Source organism: Poecilia latipinna, unplaced genomic scaffold (genome assembly GCF_001443285.1).
Source record: "Poecilia latipinna isolate Pla-1442-1.1 unplaced genomic scaffold, P_latipinna-1.0 Scaffold530, whole genome shotgun sequence".
Taxonomy (NCBI): domain Eukaryota; kingdom Metazoa; phylum Chordata; class Actinopteri; order Cyprinodontiformes; family Poeciliidae; genus Poecilia; species Poecilia latipinna.
Window position 1 is genome coordinate 75,267 of NW_015113146.1, and position 20,424 is coordinate 95,690.

Below are 20,424 nucleotides of genomic sequence, written 5' to 3' on the forward strand. Positions count from 1 at the left end.
CCTCCCTCCCTATCTCCTCTGCAATGGCTGTCTTTCCTCACAATGGAGGCATGCTTTCCTTTTGTGTCACACCGAAGAACAAAAGAGCAATAGCAACAACAAAAAAAGCTTTTGAAATGCCATAATGCAATTGAGCTGCTAAGCACTGAGGTGTATTAGGTTATCAGTGACTAAAATCCCTTGTGGCGTGAGGCATAAATCACACACGTCAGTCCTTTTTCTTCCCCTCCCTTCTCTTTCTACAGCCTGCTGACTTTTCTGGCAGCAGTCTCAGAGGGTTTTCAACCTTGACTAGCCCCTGATGCAGCCAATACTTACAGGACTAGTCATGACATTGAGACCATGATCTGATTGCATTTATCTATCAAAAGAAAAGCTCTATACTGTTAATTTTCCCTGTTGGTTAGTAGAGTTTTGGTTTGCTGGGTTTGGAGTAAAATCATAAGCATACTTTTTTTTATTGATTATTGTGGTTAATTTGACCACACTGGATATGTTACTCAAGAAGCAGCAGACCACTTTCTGTTTAAAAACCACAAAAAAAAATAAAACAATAAAAAATAAAAAAATTCAATCTCTGTACTCAAATTTCATCTAATGTGGTTTATGAAACTTTTATTCTTTTTGTCCTTGATTATCTGATGAGCTCTCTGAACCCAAGGGTGCAGCAAGAGAACTGGTGCTCACATTTTCACCGCTTCTAATGGAGGACCTGCACTGAATGAAAGTGTAATCCTAGAAGCTCTTGTGTCATCCGAACACTGAGCCAAAGTGGCAGGTGCCTGCCACAGTCCCCCTCCTTTGTTAATGCTCTTCCCTCTGTTCCCACCGATTTGAGGTCAGGGAGCCGCAGTGCTTTTCAAGAAGTCTTTTTTTTTTTCTCACTGCTTGCCTTGTGAGCCGCCTGAGCCACGGCAGGTATAAGTCAAAGTCAGCCAGGATCTGAGCTACCAAATCCAGTAATTAAGTGGGCCCTTTCTCTCTTCATCTTGCGGACTAGCTAAGGACCCAGCTGCCACAGGGATATGCCCTAAGCCTGTCAGGTGTCTTTATGAGATTCATGTGGACTTACATCACAGCTCAGCAAAGGTCTGATATATGGAGGCAGCACAGTGCTGACGGGTAGAATTTTACTTTCATGACAAGTGTGGCTTGGCTGCAGTCCTGACACACCCTGGCATACCACAAGGCAGATGGTGTTCCCCCAGGCACTGCTGCCGTTCTCTAACACCCCTCTCCTCTCAAGCCAATACTTCTCCTTCTGTTGAGGAGTCATCACTGTGGTGGGACAGGAAGGAGTCATTGGAACAATTTAGAAATATTAAGCGCCTCCTTTACGGACGGGGCTGCAGGTGATGGTGGTGCCTCAGTAGAGTTTTACCTAAAATCTTCAGGATTTAAATCCAGGACTAACAGAGACCACTTTTGTTTTTAAAAATCGCTTACATGCATGTTTGTGCCACAAAAAATATAAATTAAAGATGCTCATATCACTGAAATCGACTCTGATTGGCGCTGAAAAGTGACTGATTAAATATTGCATGATTTTAACATGATTCAACATCTACTTCAGTATTTTTAGAAGTTTATAGCAATCACAAACGACTTTTGCTTGTTCTGTTTTTCTATAACCAGACCCATAACACTTTAGCTGTTTTAGAAAGGATAATTTGTATGGACTCAAAGGGGTATGTGTCTTTTTTTATTTTTTAAAGAAAAACTGCTGCAATGCAAACCAAAGCTTAACAAAAGAAAGGTGCAGTGTGTGTTTCGAATGTTAATTTTGTGTAGTACTTTTGTCTTCGACTGCATTGAATCTGTTGGTGTACTGCTATCAGGAGTTTTCATCACTCGCCCTGGATGTTTCCTAGATTATGTCAACAGGAAAGGCAAAACGATGATGTCATGCTTTTGGAGTGCATTACTCAATAAGTTATTTCCATTATTTCCTGAAGCATGACCAAAACATCCACTGGTCCGCGACGAAGGTACAGTAAGGTGGTTGAGTTCAAGGAATGAGCGCTGTTAAAGATTAAAATGGGAAAATATTCAACAAGATCTGATGATATGAATTACACACAGGGAAATCTGCCAGTGTAAATCAATAAAAGCAAGACTTTTTTAGGTCATAATTGTGAAAAATAGTCTTGAGCTACTTTATTTGAGGGCTGTGAACTATGTTAAGCTTTGAAAGGCAGTTTCTTTCAATTAGCTGTTTGTGTGTACCTCTATTTTCTTTTTTAAGGCATTGTATAAAAAAATGCTTAAATACTTAATTATTCCAATGTGTTCACTCCAGAGATTCATCAAATATAATTTTTTGAACTTTTGTAAAACTTTGACTTTGGGCAAAAATCCATATTGGAAATCTGATGTCTTTAAGAGTCATAATGCAAGAAAATATAAAAATGGCATTCAAAATATATTTGTCTAGCCCCCCTGCTATGGATGGTCATTATTTACCTTTAAGTAGAGTTGACATCGGGTTTCTTGTTTGAGAAAACAGTCACTGTAGCAGTAGTAGTAGGTTTTTAATAGTATGAAAAACTATTGTATTCGCATTTTCATATGTCTTTAGCATCCAGTCTCATTCCTGGCGTCAAAATTCTGACTGGGAATGTCAGACATTTTGAGTTCATTATCCAGTATGGCTTTCATCCTTATAAAATATACTGAAAGTTGCAAGTGTGAACCACTATCAAACCAGCAGCACATAGCTCTGCCCAACCTCTGCTTCTAATCCTGATTGTTTATTGTTTGCTTCTTGGAATTAGCACTACAATGTTAGGATATCCCAGTTGTGTAATGACTTGCAGTTTGAATGCACTCAACTCATATGTGATGTCATTCCTAGATCCATGCTCCCTCTTCTGGGAGAAATTGTATGCACCTCAAAAAAGTGTCTGGAGATTATAATTCCTAACCTCAACTGTGTTGCTATTCCTGCATTTTCCATGACAGATGGAAGCTGAGAGCTCAAATGGAAAAAGAGAATAACTTTGCTTTACTTTTTTAGCCTTCCTGCTATCTGCTGAAAGTCTGGTTCTATCTCAGACTATCCTTTATAAACTGTAGACATGTCTAAACAAAGATATCAGACATTCAATTTTCTGACCAATCCATCGGTCAGCAAGCCTTATTGATCAAGCTAAAATTTTATTAGTTTAGTTGGCAGCTAAATTGTTAGTTCACTTCTCTTATAATGAATAATTTTATGGTAAAGCATTGCTTAGGGGATGTAAAAATCAAGATCTGACAGCGAGTGTCCATTTCTCTTTATCTTTGAAATCATTACTGCCATATTTGATTAGATATAACAGGATATGATTATTATTGGTTGAGATTTCTTGCAATAAGCTGCTGGATCAAAGGACAAGTGTTCCAGAAATGCATAATTACTCGGTTTTCTTGGGCTGTGAAGATTTGTCTTATATGACCGACTGGATTTTAATTAAACTTGTGAGTAAAATATGTTTATTTTATGCAGATCAAAACAAATGCAGGAAATGTATTTGATTTTTTTCCCTGAATAAGAAGAAGTAAAACATTCTAGCAACCCGTAATTATGCTGTGGCAGAAAAGTGATTTTTATTTTCCCCTCTGAACAGATGGAGAGGGAAACGGATTTAACACACAGTTGCTGCTAAGAACACATCCACTGTACCGACTTCCTCTGTTGTTATTGCTTAATCCGTGTATAGTTGAGATGATCAGTGCAGAAACATACCTGCCAGGACTACTTTGTCACTAAGCAGCTTATAGAATATCCCCCAGTGAACTTTCTGACATTTAACTCTTGGAAATTTTTCAACATGTGTCTTTAGCTAAAAGTCATTACAAAGTCTGTAATTTGGAATGACTTTCTCAGTTACAACTTTATTGACATGGTTTAGTTGGGTGGCCTCCTGGTGGTTGGGTGTTTGGGAGTGTGTTTTTTATTTTGCAACTTTGGATATAGTCTCTAAGAAAATCTGGCTTTGTGGAGGAGCTGCTTGGTGGGCACAACGCTCGGCCCTCCTCCAGTCCTCCCTTCTCTGCCTCATCCAGCAGATGACTGAGGAGCTTGTTTGTAATGAAACCAAATCCCTTCCTGTTATGCATGAGTCATTGGGTGTAGTGCCAGTCATTTTTATTGTCTCACACTTGTTTTGTTGTTTTCTTATTTTGCGCAGTGGTTTTAACCTTTAGTTTTTTACATGCTTTCAAACTGAATAAAATTTTGGCATTTTAAATTTTTCCATGTTTGGTCTTGATTGGAACCGAAAGAACATTTGTTTCTCTATAAGATGTCTAAACTGCTGCTAGCCCTCATTAAAACCAGTGGCTAAGACCACAGAAGGTACAGCTATGACTTTGAAATGGCATATTGTTCCTCTCAAATGAAACTGACATCTCAAGAAAACAAATGCCCCCCTAAGGCACCATTGTCATGGTCCTACTCCATTCCCCAAAGCTTTGAGCTGTATTTCTGGGTCTCAGGACGTCCACTTAATTGCTATCCATTGCTCAAAAACTCAGCAAAAGAGCAGGACTGCAATTAGCTGTGGCTCACTGCAAGCTTGGCATAAATCTGCCATAGTGTTTCGCTTATGAAAGTTGAGCAGTTGTGGTCTTCCGTCTTCCACGTATAAAATGTAGTCCTGTCACTGGGATATTGTATAATTAGGCAGACCAGCAGTAGCGGAGAGCGTGATTTGAGGCTATAAGCTGAGGCATTGTGGCTTTGTGCTGAGGCATACAGAGGTTCGCTATTATTTATGCATTTCTCCCTTTATTTCCTGGCTTGTCTCAGTGGATGTCCCCAGTTCCCGTCTTGAGCCAGAGCTGTCCCTCTCTGACGCTTGTCCTAATCTTACTTTTCTTCTTTCTTTGTCTCACACAGCTGATTATCCTCGAAGACTACGCCGACCCGTTCGATGCAGAGCAGGCTGGTGGTGCTCAGACCACAACTGAAAAAGTTGCAACTGAAAACGATGGTTACATGGAGCCATATGAGGCCCAGAAGATGATGGCAGGTGAAGTTCGACTTTGATTGTTTCCATTTCGAGCTCTGTGGTCTCTCAGCTCTCTGTTACTTACTTACTGGTTTTTTATGTATTGTGCCCTGTAGTGAAAAAGATATGTCCCTTTCAAATGTCTTTGCATTTCAGATCATCAAACAATAAAAAAAAGGCTATTCAAACCACCTTATGTAAAAAAAGAAAAATCACTTGCATTGGGTGGTTTTTGAGTATTAAAAAGTGGCACTCCATTTCAACCTTTATTCAAGCCACTCGGAAGCCTTCATTTTTGCTTAAATTGTTGTTCTGGGCTATTTTGTGATCACATGTTTGAGTCCGAGTAATATTTGTAGACTGACCTCTCTTTGAAGGTTCACTACTATTTCATGTTTTGTCCATTTGTGGGTCTTGGTTCTTACTGTGATTTGCTAAAGTCTCAAAATTTTTGGTGGCATTGGAACTGATTCCAGACTGCTAAATATCAGTGGGTCATACTTTTTTGCAGCACTATTTGTGTAAAACTGATTATTATTCAGAGTGGATTGGTCATGTGAATTAATGCAAAAGCTCAGATTTCTCCATGTCATTTTACATGACAGGTGCAGCAGTGCAGAAAGGAGTTGTGTGTCACAAACCATGTTGGAACATTTTCAAAGGCAGGAACTTTAAGAGTTTAACTTATGCATCCTGTTTTAATTTGATCAGTGGAATGTGTGCACTTGCTGAGATTTCCAGGAAGTCTCCCTTTCTTCGATAACAATAGCTTTATGCTAACGTAAGAATTTAGCTAAACCACATTCCCCACTGTGAATGAGTGTGACACTGACAAAGAACAAGAAAATGCAGAAAGAAGAAAAATGAGCAGCAAATCAAAAATGGACCTGATGTTTTCCTCTCATAAGCAGTCAGGAATGTTACAAAAGAGGCTGGCATGAATGTCAGATGTTAGGTTGGTCGCAATTTACCACAAGATATCAAATATATCAAAGCTTGGGTGTTTCCTGACATAGTCATAACATATAACAGTAACCTTTTACCATAACACTACTGATTTTGCTGCAAACAGAAACCTTTTGGCAATCCTCAGCAATGTTCTTTTTAATGGGCCTACAGACAATCTCCTGTTTTCATCTGTCTCAGTGGTTTGACCTCTGGCCGAATCACTGCCTCAGCACAAGTACAAAAACAGGATTTATTGCTGCTCTTAGAATGAGGAAGCTGTAAAGAAGTAGTCTGAACAAGGCTTTTGTGGTATCCATCAACTCTTAGGCTCACGCCACGGTTTTTGTAGCTTTATAAATTGAACTTGGAATGTTTTGATGTGTTGAGAAAACTCCTTATCTGGCAGTTGCTCTCTGTTTGATCTGATTAACTCACCAGTTCAAGACTACAACCTTTTCTGTCTTTAAAAAACCTCAGGTACACATATTTTCTTTTGCCAAGTGCATGCTTTTAGTAGGACTTTGTTTTCTGTAAAGCTGGTACTGTATTGTTTCACGTTCCATGTGGATTCAATCTAAAAAAGAGATTCAAAGAACAGATAAGTAAAGGCTAAATAAAATTGGACATTAATGTTATAGTTGGAAATATGAGGGCAGTTTATCATCTTCACCTACAAAGAAATTACCAGGGAATAAAAAACTCACAGGTGTGCAACTGACGACCATTAAACAAGACTTTTATCCTTCTGAATTATAGCTCTAGTAATTCCTGTATTGTTCGCTGCTTAATGGAAAACTTTAATATATGCTCTTTTAGTGCTACCTTCCCGGCTTTTATGAAATGGACATAAACACTCACAGCAAAAGTTCTCCACAAAACTCTCCCACCAATGCCATTTACCCCATTTAGCCCTGCTGATGCATTTATGGGTGTCTTGCCTGAGGGTTTCTGACCAGTATAATGAGGGTCAGTCACTTTCACTTTCTCCCACTTTTCAAGGTCGGGTGCCTCTAGCAATGCATCAACATACTGACTATGGGCATATAAGGTAATTGCTGCATCTCTCAGTCTGACAATGTACCAGTCCGGCCAAGAGGAGAAAATGACAGAACTGTAGTTCGAAGAAGGGCCTTGCATTTCTAACTGTGAAATTCTATCACTTTTGTTTCATTCATTTCATTTGTCATCATCTCAGCTGCAATAGTATTTTGATTTACTTATAACAACCTATAAATTTACCAATAACTACATTTTCTTCCATGCTTGCAGTCTTACTCTTTTCTCAGTTCTGTCATGCACAGATGGTTTCAGATGGGACCAAACCTACAGCATGTCAGCCTAACACAAATGTCTTTATTTATAGCTGTAAAAGCAACTTTTGAATAATTTAGCTACTGACACATTGATTTACACCACCTATTAGACATAAAAATGCATCTTGGCTCATAAAACAGACTCCTAATTTTCTCAAATCCTAAAACTCAGAGGTGTGCTTCCTATAAAAACATGTTCCCAGTTAATCATAGATACGATTTAAATAAGGCTGATTTCACAGACTGCCATTAGGTTTCATGTTTGCGTGCGACAAAATCAAATACATTGCTTAGAGGCACATGCATATATCTAGGATATATTCACAATATGGTTGAAGATCTATATTGGTTTCACTGTATGTTCACCAACACTGACTGAGTTATTTTTTGTGTTATGTTCATATTTTTTATTTTATGACTTCCGTATATCCAACCCCATGTTTTAATATTCCACAAATTCAAGAATGGGCTGCAGATATAACAGGTCCAGACAGGAAGCAAAGACGTCCCTCTCCAGAGTGACTCTGCTGCTCATTTTGAGAGATGCCAAAACATTCACAGCCAAGAGGGGCCATATACTCTCACTAATGAATTTTTTATCCCCTCTTAGTGGGAAAAGCTAGAAAAAAAACCCTCAAACACTTCAAATAATTGAACCACTTCTCTGTTTCTCACCTCTTTCAATGCAGAGGAGCAGTGACTCTACTCCATGCTTTTCCTCCAAGTATTGGAATTTAGATGCTGTTCAAAGAATGCTGAAAAGAGACATTATTTTCAAAGATCACCTCTGCTGAAGCCCTAGCATTTAACTTTTTAAAATGGCTTTAACCGAGGTTTTAAAAAGTTATAGTGTCCAACCCACTATAATGTTCTACTCTAACCTAGTTTCTTGTAAACTGGTTATCAGCTGAATGGAAGAAACCTGTAACACATTCCCCTCCATTACCAGAAAGACAAATCTTTCTGTTAGGACAATTTTCTGGTTGCTGTGTACAGTCATGCTTTGGGAATAGGATTGCAACCCCTCGTCTTTATTAGCTTTTATTAAAGTTAAGGTTGGCAAACAACATGCAGCATATCTGACAGCACCCTGGCTACCTTAGCAGACAACCTGACTAAGAAACCAGCTAACATTAAAAAAGCATGTTTTAAAATTCTAATCAACAAGGTTTCTTGAAAACGTATACTGTATTTGGCATCAGCTTCTTCTATACTTAAGTCTCAAAACCAAAATAATAATGAATAGCCATTTAAGTTAACATTATCATAGCTAATGATAAATGTAAAAATATTTTTGCAGCTTTAGGATGAATTTCTGGTTTTCATTTTAAATAAAATATTAGTCTGATATTTTTGATATTGCTAGAAATCATGAAGTATCGTATTTTTAGTTACTACTGTTAAAAAGCCATACCTGCCCATCCTTAATTGGTGTTTATTTCTAGTTAGTTGTGTACTGAGTTATATTCTGTCTGGAAACTTTTCATGTATTGCAGAATTACTTTACTCTATTATGGTACCTGCAATGACCATATGTCATTGATCCTATAGGATATATCCTAAGGATATATCAAGATATGAGGTGCACTGATTCCTTCCCCTAACAGTGAAGTCCCCCATATACTCAGGCACACAGTTTGTGTGGCTCACAGAATACGAACTGTATCCACCTGAGTATGTGGGAGCCTTAATTCTGCACTTCATCCTGCTTGCTCCTTTAGCACTCTTACTTCATCTTAAAAGTAATGTTTTTTTTAATCTACCAATACTAAACATAATGGATGAAGTTTTTAAAAGTTTTTCTGTAGAGATTCTGTGAAAACTGAAGGTGTCTCTTTGAGCCTATAAAATTATTTCCTGATTATAGAGCATTCACACCTTAAACACACAAAGTCAAACACTACTACATAGTGGAAGGTGTGGCATGTAAGGCCTGAGGCACAGAGTGCCAAAGCCGTTTACATAACAGAGTGAGTATTCCCGCTGTCCGTGTGTTTGTGTTTGTTGGCACACATTACTGGGAATTTGTTGGTGACTGTGTGTGTATGAAATGGCTGAATTGACCATTGCTGACGCCTGTGTGTGTCTGTGTTGTATTCTCCACTTCTCTTTTGAGGCTACTGATTAATGGGTCTGTTGGAGGGGCATGTCACAACTTCCTTAACCTGAAAAAGCCAGCCGCACCTCATCTACACCCCCACATAGGAGCCGGAAAATACACACACACACACCGGCTGCTGGCCAGTGCTCAACACACCACCTTCAGTTATGTGAAGACATGTGCTCAGCTGCCCTGTCGTAACAATGTTCCCAGCGTGTGTGTTTCCAGAATGTTTCTCGAATGTTTGTCATGTCCACACGTGCCAGCTATTACAATGGCTATCGCTCTATCAATGTGAGTCAGTTTGTTTTTTACTCCCTGGTGCATTGGCATGAATTTTAATGCATTTTCTGCTTGTATCTTTTATAGGTTTTGTTTAAATTTGAACATAGGTCAATAATGTAATGCTTTGCATTGTTGTTTATTTCTTACACATACACAATAATACTATCTCTACTCATGAATATAAGTACAGCATCCTTCTTTTCAGTTTTTGACAAGAAAAAAATATTTAATGTGAATTATGACCAAAAATACTCCTATTAACTAAATCTTTAAACAGGGAGAGAAATTTAAGGTGCATTCACACCAGCCATGTGTAGCCAGCTTTAATTGAACACTAGTTCATTTGTCTAGAATCTGGTTCATTTGGGGAACTGTGAATGTGCAATCGAACTCTGAAAAAGGCGAACTCTATTTTGCCTAAAATCATAGGTCTTGATTCGGTCTTGATTCTGGCGTAGTTCAAATGCGTATATGAATGCAACCGGACTGGAGACAGATCCAAAACCTGGAAGGACACTATAGCAGGCAGTTAATTCTGGGTCAACAGAGCCAAATTAAATGCATGAGTCTAGCACTACAGTGAGAAATGACTTCTGGTATTTTACCAGAGACACCTGCTAAAATCTGCCGCTACAGTTTTGTTTACATTTTGTGAAAAAGGAAGTTGTGCTGGTCTTCTTCTGAGGTTTTTGTGTTGTTTCCTTCAGAAGTTCTTGGTGCTGCGCCACCACAGGCGAGGAGGTGAACAGTAGTTTGAATCGTGTGACAGTGCCATGTGAAAGTGAACTGCTCCTTCTGAAAATGTAGCAAATGTTGCAATTTTGGTTCTCAATAGAACTGAGCCTACCGGACTATCAAGTGTGAAAACATGCTTGACTTTGCTTCAATTCAGAAGTTTATTATTATTATTGCCAGACAGTGGAAATTTTTTTTTATGTTTTAAACAATGCATGTGTATGGTTTTAGCTGTATCATCTGTTAAAATCAAGACCAATCCCAAGAAGCAGCAGCATTCAATCACAGGACGGGCTTTTGAAGTAAATTCTTGAACCAATTCCTGGTGTATTCTTTTGTTCTTTTTCAGTCGGCACAGTTCCGTCACAATTTGTTGTAGCTGTTCAGACTTGTACCAACATGCAAAAGAGGCTGGACTAGTTCTGCAGCACAGACTACGTCAAGCCATTTCTCAATGAATGCATACTCATCCTCTTACTCCTTGCCGAGCCAGGCAGGTGAGAAGGCAGGTGGTCATGTAAGAGTTTTCCCACGCTGCAATGCAGGCCTGTTGAGCAAACTGCTTGCATGATAGAAACAAACAAACTCCGGTGCGCGGCTTAAGCTATGACTTAGTGAATGTACCTGAAGTTTTGATTAAAGATACATATGTATGGAAAGAGATTAATGGAATATGTAAATCTTAACACCCAAATATTACATCTGTTACTCAAATTTGTAATCTGGGTTTACCCTCATAAAGTCATTTTGCAGCAAGAGAGTTTGGCATTTTACTCAGAGGGAAAATCCTTGATGTTTTCCATAATGGTTGACTCATGTTAGACGGGTTTTTTGCTTTTTCCCTTTTTTATGAATGTGCTGGGAAATGCCTCCCAGCACTGGCACCACCTGCACCTCACTCCCAGTGATGCGGAGACATGCATTTGGTGCCAACAAGATGAATCATTTGCTGCTGCGAACTTGTTTTTTTTTTGTTTTTTTTTCTCAGCTTCATGGCTAAATCCCTGTTGAACGTTATCCGTTTTGGCACAGACCTGAATAGTTGTGAGAACATGTTTGGAGAAAGTGAAAGTAAAGGGAAGGAAATACAAAAACTGTAAAGAAACGGGCCAAGACTGACAAAAAAGTGAAAAGAGAGAGAGGGCTTGAGGCAGAACCAGTGGGAAGAACTCTGTATTACAGCACGTGTGGGTTAGTTTATGGGAACTCTTTAAGAGAAAAAAATGGTGGGATGGTGTGCCAAATGGTTTCCATCTCCTCCTCACTCACTCACAAGGGAGAAAACTCACCCCAGGCAATGGCAGGTACATGTGGCAGCACATTTCTTAGCCTGTAAGCCCGCTTTTATTGCCCCAAGCTGTGACTTGAGGAATATCCGGAGCATGCATTGGCTATTGCTTTTTTTTTATGTTACCTTTGTTCTGATTTTGAAATTTGCATCATTATAGTTTAATTGCAGTAGTGGTTTCTTATAACATTATAACAACTTGGCAATTATCCTCTTATCTCCAGTTTTCCATTCTCTTGCATCTTTCTCCAGGCATTTAATGGTCATTCAAGAACTACCTCATCACACATATGCATTTATCATCACCCTAGCTGATTATAGTTAACTATACATAAGAATGGACACAAGGAAAGGGGTCATGAACTGGACAAGGAAGGGAATATTGACACTTTAAAATAGCTGTTAAAAGTTATTTGACAGTCCTATTGATGTTTTGGTTAGTGGTTTAAATATTTTAAGGCATTTATTTTACAAAATCATTTTTGTCAAATAGCAAAGTAAAACAAAGCATGTGGAAATGACTTAGCCTTGACTTCAACTGGCTGACATTTTCTAATAGAGCTTTAGGGCAAACAAGTTATGACAGATTTCAAATGAGTGCAAATTGTGGGTTAAGTTTCCATGCAACAGCCTTGTTCCTAAACAGGAAAAGTGAGTTAAAGAGCTTTTTGGTCACTCTCAGTCTTTGAATAAAACTGTCAATGCATGACAGCATACAAAAATTCAAAGCAACAATAGGTTGTGGACACAATTTTAGGTAAGTTGTTTTTTTAGGACTGTTTTTGTTTTTGAACAAGTACATCTTCCCACTTTGTTTATGTCGGTGAGTCAGAAGGTTTAAACATACAATTACAAAGTTGCAAATGAGCATTTTATTGTCTTATGAAAAGAATTGGTGACAATATGGCAACCTTATTTTTCCATTTGCCTTAGTATAGTTCTGCGAATCTCTAGGAACTGCCTAATATTTACATATTATTGATCTCCTCACGCCACACCTTCCCTCAGTGCACAAACACATATCACCTTTTATGCTAAAATAAATAAAGCGTACATCCTGGTGTTAAAATATGCTCATTAAACATGTTACACTGAAAATACCCACTTTCTGAATAATACTGCTAACTATTCAAAAGCAGAGTTTTGTGTTATGTTTTTTGACACGTTTTTGCAGCAGTAACATGTCATGCCTGGAGCTGGGGATTATATTGACACATCTTTGAGATGAAACTTAAAATTTATCTAGATTTTTTTGGCTGCAAAGTGGACTTACTAGCTGCATTAACAGCAGCAGCAGCAGTTTTTGCTAGTAAGTCCAGGGTTTAAATCGGGGCCATGACCGGTCTTGTATCTTCCTGCTGTTCGTGCGTGGGTTCTCTCTGGGGATTCTGGATTCCTCACTGTCCAAAAATATGCATGTTGGGATAATTGGACACTAAGTTACATTTTAGTGTGTGTGTGTGCATGATTGCTTGACCGGTGTCTCAGTCTTGCCCTGTGATAGACTAGCAATCTTCCAAGGGTGTAAATCCTGCATAGAAACATTGTACAGGTACAAATGGTGTATTTTGTGTGATGTTCAGTTGTCTGTCTGAGAAAGATGGGCTTTTGCTGAACTTTGTCACTGTATCTGCACTGCAATGTATTTCTTTTCTAGGAATTTTTTTTTTAAAGTTCTGTGTTCTTCTGTTCCTTTGACAGTGACATACTGCCTTTGAGTGTGTGTTTTGGGGATCCTGGATTATGGCCAGCAGTCTCTGTGGTGTGGAGGGTCATTTGGCAAAGCTGAAGGGTGGTTGGTGGAGGGTGTGTAAGAGGTGGGTGGAGAGGGGGATAGCAGGAAGACTGACGACTTATTGATGAAAAGAGAAATCTCTAGCAGAGCCTGATAACCTCCCTCCCCCTCACTTAGTGATAAATGCCATCCAGCGCTGGAGCTCAAGCTCTCACATGGCTTTGCACACTGCGGCAGAGCTGCGCCACCGTCAATATCTTTGACACCTTTCACACGACACAGTTCTGTGGCACATGTCCTGCATGATCAGTTTTTAAGATGAATTGTTTATGTTTTATAAAATAGAAAAACATAAAGTAGCAGATTCGAAGATGCTATCCAAGTTCCCCATAAGAAACAAATCTGTAGCCTTATAAGACAGAGTAATATATTTTACATTGGAACACACTATCAAGCCTTTTCTCAGATGGTATCAACAAAATACTTAAAACTAATATTATTAGCATTACTTCCATAAAGGAGAAAAACACTCAAAGCAAATATTAAGCCAGACATTAAAAAAAAAAAGACATTTTGCATTTAAGATTAAAAAAAAAAACTTTTGTTTTAAAAAAAAAATTTGAATCTTTTGAAAAACTGCAAATAAAAAAGATTATTTTAAAATGTATTTTTAATGTTATTTAAAAGTGCTTGAGTGGTTGAATCAAAAATCTGCAGAATGTGCCAAATTTTGTAACATGTGTAAACCATCGTTAATATATGCAATGCCTAAAATGCCAAAGACGGGACACATTTCTGAAAAGGAAAATAAAAGTGTCTCACCTGCAGTAGATAACGTACTTAATGTTTTCACTTTGAATGATTGGTTGATTGAATAATTGATTTCTAGGTTTCATGGCTTCAGCAGCAGGAGAAAAGCATATTTCTATCATCTCAAAAATGTTATGTCTTGAAATCTCAAGTTTTTAAGAGTTCAGTTTTTTTTGTCTGATTTAAAAAAAAAAAAAGCTAAAAGGAAAACCTCAAAAATATTAACCCAGCAGTCCAGAGTCCAGGGTTTGTAGAGCCAATCAATTTGGTTATGTGAAATTAAGAATATGTTTCTGCAGTGACAGTTTTGCTAGGATGCTTTCCCTGTAGAAGATTTGTAAGGGTTTTATGAGAAACAGCCATTGCAGATCACATTGTAATGTTATATGCAAGCAGCAGGTCAGAGAAGGAGCGGTGTGTGCTGGCAACAGTTCCTACTGGCCTCTGACATCCTGTTGCGCTTGACTGAGCCAAGCCAAGGATGGATAGGTAGACTGACCCAGTACCCATCAGTTACAGCTGAGTAAGTTAGGTGGGGGGTGGAGCAAAGGAATATGGGACTGGGCAGACACAGTGGAGCTGCGTAGAGGTGCTGAAGTCATTCATTTTTAAGGTGTGATTGATGACATCATTAATCCGTTTCTGGCCTGCTACAGAAGAGGACAGGGGGAAATTCATACCTGCTGCTGGCTACCTGGGGGCCTGCAGCACCTGTGTATGTGCTCTATCAATAAGTGCACACTCACAGATTGAGACATGCATTTGCTGTAGACACATGCACTCTTTTTTTGTGAGCTATCTGATGTATCAGATCTTCATTTGCCCTGGAGTTGAAGGACCATGTGTCTTTGTTGCAAGCAGTTAATTGATGGAGTCTTTTAGTTATATTTACCAGCTAGTATGAGAATATGTGGTGATGTGGCAATGTTGCAATTTGTTTTGATATGTGCATTCACATTTTCTTTGTATTCTCTGCCTTTGTTAACTTAGTGACACTCCTATTATTGCAAAGAAAGAAACTGACATAGTGAATTAGTAGCTAGCAGAAAAATGGAGCCAAACTGTGAATCACTGTTGTTTCACGGATTTAGGTTAAATTGGCCTGGCAGCAGTATGCTGTTTTTCAGCTATCTAATGAAGCCCAAGGCTCCTCTCACTTTCTGAGTGTGTAACATTCCATTCTTGAGCTGATGTTTTAATGCACCAAGATCGATGTGATGTACTTTTCAGTCACTGTCCTGAAGTTATATTTTCTTTCAGTTTAGGGCTTACCCATGAGGAGAACTAAATGGAAGAAAAAAATACAAATTGAAAAAATGCACTTCTAAGGAGAGACAGAAACAGAACTATACCCTAGCCTTTTATTTTATCCGCATCTGAATACGAGTTCTCATTTGGAAATATTGAAAAAGGTCAAAATCTTGTAGGTATAAAACAAAAAAAATATCTTTCCATAATTGTTTTCTGATTTGACAGTTATTTTCTGACACAAAAATTGCCTTTTGAGCCTCGTCTTTTAAAACAGGAAGGCATTACCTTACAAGGAAGTTGATTTAGCATCTGGAATTGCACAATTTTGAAGTTTGTTAGACTGGTATGCAGAGAACAGATTGTTCTCTTGTTGGAAAATACCTTTCTAAGTAGAGCTGCAAAATATATTAAATCACAGTCGTTATCACTGTTTCAGTGTGTGCAATATTACATTTGAAAGGACTGCTTGGATGCAGTATGTTATTGGTTATATTATCTTAGATGACCAAGGTGCTCACCTCAGAGTATTGCTGACATTGTGGTGATGAAAATAGGGGAAGAATAAGACAAATGTGGGCTAATCATAATCAGTATTGTCATTTGAATCATCCACTATACATTTTTTTCCCAGTATTGCACAATCCCATTTCTAATACTAGTATAATCTATAGTAAAGAACTGTATCTTTATTTTTCTATATTTCTGACCTAAATAATTAAAATGAAGGAGAGAGCATATGACTGTTTGTGTATTTTCAACTTCCTGTTTAGATACTGCATATGTAGCATTAGCTTAAAATGACCTTTCAGAGTCAAATGACATGTTGAGAAACTATCTACAGATGGACCGCTGTAGTTTGAGCTGCATGACAGACTGTGCTCTAGTAATAACATCTTTACAGCAACATTAGTGGAGTGTAATGAAATCCTCATGTATAACAAAGACTGAATATGTGGAGAAAATTGAAAACACTGCTCCCTAATGTACAGTATTCTGGTGACACAGTTGAGTTAATGGGAATGATGATCCCTGAGTTCATGTGAGCAAGAATGCTGGTCAGAACCAGAGCAGAAGTTTACCTGATTGATGCCATAAATAAGGTTTTATCAATTGCAATTTTTAAGTTATTTTAAACTGACTGTTCTTAAAGTTGGTTGTAGTCAACAAAACCTCAACACAAGTGATGGAAAAGTTGCAAAAAATCTGTCATTGTCAAAAAAAATTTGTCAAGCTGAATTTGTGGCATGTTGAAGTTTTTTTTTTTTGATTTACTGTTCTAGAGTTTAAAGACAAAACTGCTCATTTTTCTGTCAGTGGAGAAGAACCTATTTCAGTGTGAGTAATGCAGCTGGATAGGCCTGTTGACAAAGTGCTTCAAGTCGGAGAGAAAAGCCAGCGCACTGTGATGAAGCCATCATCCAAACCAGAACTAGATATCTCCTCAGGACTCATTTGTGTATGTTTTATCCTTTCATTGCAGCCTTTTAACATATCCATGGGTCTCCTGTTCTCTGATGTGCCCTGGTTCTCCTAGGCCTCAACTCTGTTTTATCTTAATTTCCCCTGTTTTGTTTCTTTCGATCCATCTACCTCTTCCCGTCCCCATCTGTCTTCTTTACATTAAATCCATTTCTCCTCAGGCCTTCTGTGTCTCATTTTCTGCTTCTGTCTTTCCCCTCATGATGTTCTCAGTCCTCTCTATCAGTCTAGCCAGGAGGCAGTTGTCTGGGACATTCCTGTTTTCACTGTGATAGACTATGGACTAAGCTCTTTTATAGAAGCCTTGTTGTCTTGTAAAATAACAGAGGGGCCTTTTCTCCCTCAGGAACCTGGTTTACTGGTGACATTTATTCAGGAATGACCTTCTCTAGGTTTGTCTTCCAGAGGCGCCCACTGTTATCTCCTTATACTGCATAAACCAAGCAGCCATTATTGTAGCTTGAATATTCCCATTTAAAAAAATAAAAAATTATAAATCTCGGTGCAGAACAAAGACCACACATATGTACTTTATTAGTCAGTTTCCAGTTTTTGCATCTGTTTTGTTTTCCATAAATGTTCCCTCCCCTTTCACAGTTATGAGGCAAGACAGTGTTTAAGCTCAAGACAGCTAATTAACTAAAATAGTGAAGTAGCACCATAAAGGCACAAGGGAGATTATAACCTTATCAGATCATGTCAAGAGTGTGTTTCAATATTCTGCATCCAATTAGTCAGATGGAATGTTATGGAATAACACATATTCCCATCCGATGTTGTCTTTTAAGAATGATGTTGAAAGACCAGAATTATAAATAGTTAAAATTTTGAAGCAGGTCTCTACATATACCTTTATTCAGGTCTTGTGAGTCTGTGGAGTTTTTCATTTTACCGGTTTGTAACGATTTTACTTGTTTGACCTCACTTCATAAGGAATGAATAAAATACATTTTACTATTTGGAAACAAAGTACACCACTTAGTTTAATTTGCTCCTTTTTCTTCTTCCCCGCTGTTTTTGTTTGCCTCCCTTCTTATCAATCACGCAAGATGATTGTAAGTGTGGTGAGGTGAGGCGCTGGGTCTGCCTGCGGCCCAGCTGCTGGGGTTGAGTAGTAATAGTTTGGCGCTGCTTGTTAATTTGATACAGTATGTGGCTGAGGAGCCTCATTAGAGGCAGAAGCACTCAGAGAGAAGATGTGACTGCATCTGCAGCGGGATGCCTCCGTCAAAAGAGAAATGGTTTGGAGGTAAAGACGGAAAAGTAGACTTTTGGTGTGTCTGTAGATGTGCAGCGTGGGTCAGAGGTGGAGACAATAAAGAAAGGGAAACCCACAGGGATAGTGACAGGATTTGTGGTGAAACTGGATGGTAATCTTTACACTATATGCACAAGCAGTTATTTTTTAGTAGGAACATTTACCTGCATTACATCTTTGTCAGAAGAACAAAAAAACAAAAAAGTACCTTGCTTAAGAATTCATATTGCTTTATCTTTTAAATTTAGGGAGGAGTTTTATTTGATAAACATAAAATGCATACTTTTGAAAGTGTATTTGTATTCACAATTTTTACACTGGAACCTCCAAATAACAGCTTAGAAGTGTGAATCTGATGAAAGACAACTAATTAAAAAAAAAATCCCCTTGCAGTTTACCACTGGCAGCACAGGGAAGTTTGGTCAAGTGAGACTGAAATTGAACCTTTTGCAGAATCTCCATGCATACACACAGCATGAGGGACTGCAAATTTCTGAAACTTCCCAGTCAACCAGAATGGGTAATAAGGCGAGAGCAGCAAGTAACAAAGAAAACACAAACAGGACGTCAGAAAAGGCACGGATGCAGAGATTGAGGTTAAGGTGGAAGAGGTTCATTTCCATTTAAACATTGCGTTTTCTCACCTCCAATGTGCGCCAGCGTGGTCTCTGAGTCTGAGGAAGATGAGATGCACCCACGGGCAGAGTGAATTATTAATATAAAGATCCCCTTCTTCGCCAAATCCAATAACATACCTGTGATTTGACTGTCAGAAGGATTGGTGAGGCTGGATAAGGGATTCTCTTGGATTATGTCCCACCTTGAATTCTCCTTCCAGGATAATTTACTTGTGCAGGCTATTGGCTTTTGGGTCACAGTGATTAAGAAGAAGCAGAGCTAGAACACACACGCTCTGAGTAGGGAAGCCTCTCCTTGGCCTCCTTTTTTTTTTTTTTTTTTTTTTGACACTAGGGTTAACCCTTTACTCAGTACTCTGAAACACAATGACATTGCTGATGTTCAACAATAAATACAATACTTATTTTCTCAACTTTTTTACCATTCCTCCTAATGTCACACATCTATGTGCATAGTTATTTTATGCATTACACAGACTTCAAATCTGGGATGTTACCAGAAAGGTTTTAGTGTGAGAGATGTTTCTCCCCAGACATAATTTTACATCTTGATTTCTTGGTTTTATTCTATACAGACACACAACATTAGTTTATAGAAATTCTGCCTACGTTATCTTGTTGTTTTCGACTGGCTTGTGAAGAATTGCACGGCACGGATGCCTCCTCCTTTTGTTTTTTGACTCTCTTTCTGTTTCTCTCTTTCTCAAGTCAGCTAGCTACTGCCAGTCCAACCGTGTCAGAGTTGAATCATGACTAGAATGACATGGTTGATGCCATGAACTCAAAGCTCAAAGGAGGTGGTGGAGGGTAACGGATAAAACACACAAACAAAATAAATAAATCGGTAAGAGAGAAACACTGTAACAAAAGGAGAGATTTGTGCTTTCCAGTGGAGTATGAAGTTTGCTGAGAGAAATCCACTGGGAAGGTGACCTCTGTGCAAGTGGGACTTCAGGGGATCATCATTGGGATGATGCACAGGTTGGCTGATCTGCGGTTAGAGCTCCTGTGACTGACAGGCTTTTTAACTGCACTGGTTTGTGTCTTCAGAACACAGAATAACAATTGATTTTTTTTTTTTACAGGAAACCAAGTAGGACACGGTTCTTTTTTAAATGTTTTATCTATGCAATCATCTGATCCTAGATCATTTAGAAGAAAAAAAAGTTGATCAACAACCCCATTTTTTAGTTAACTAATAGTTGGCCTGACAACAGTTTCTCCTACCCGAGTTGTGAATCTCTGATGCTCCTCAAGAATCATCACTGACCTGTTGGCTACTGCTCTGATTTATGCTCTCTTTGTCCAACCTCTTAGATTGGTTTCAATATCTTGGTGTATATATGTGCAATTTTAATATTGTGTGTGTGTGTATGAGTTTTTAGTAGTGTGTGAGAGCCAAAACATAGTTTTTTGTCCTAAACGGTACCTCATAATTGTAGGTGGCAATAAAATATTTCCTAAACAGCTGCCAAGAAGCTTCCTTTTTACTAGTTTTTTTTTTTTTTTTTTTTTTTTTTTTAAAAAAACCCCCTTTTTTTTTTTGGGGGCCAACAAAAACCAACTTTTTTTTTTTAATTTTTTTTTTT

At 38.3% G+C, this 20,424-nt stretch overlaps 1 protein-coding gene across 4 annotated transcripts in view; it reads left to right on the forward strand.

Moving 5' to 3' along the window:
* shf (Src homology 2 domain containing F) overlaps positions 1-20,424 on the forward strand; it is a 103,977-nt gene that overhangs the window by 13,638 nt on the left and 69,915 nt on the right. For all 4 annotated transcript variants that reach the window (XM_015040833.1, XM_015040832.1, XM_015040831.1 and 1 more), the window contains exon 2: positions 4,883-5,015. In XM_015040833.1, coding sequence (XP_014896319.1) covers positions 4,883-5,015 — 133 coding nt within the window. The remainder of the gene's footprint in view (positions 1-4,882; positions 5,016-20,424) is intronic.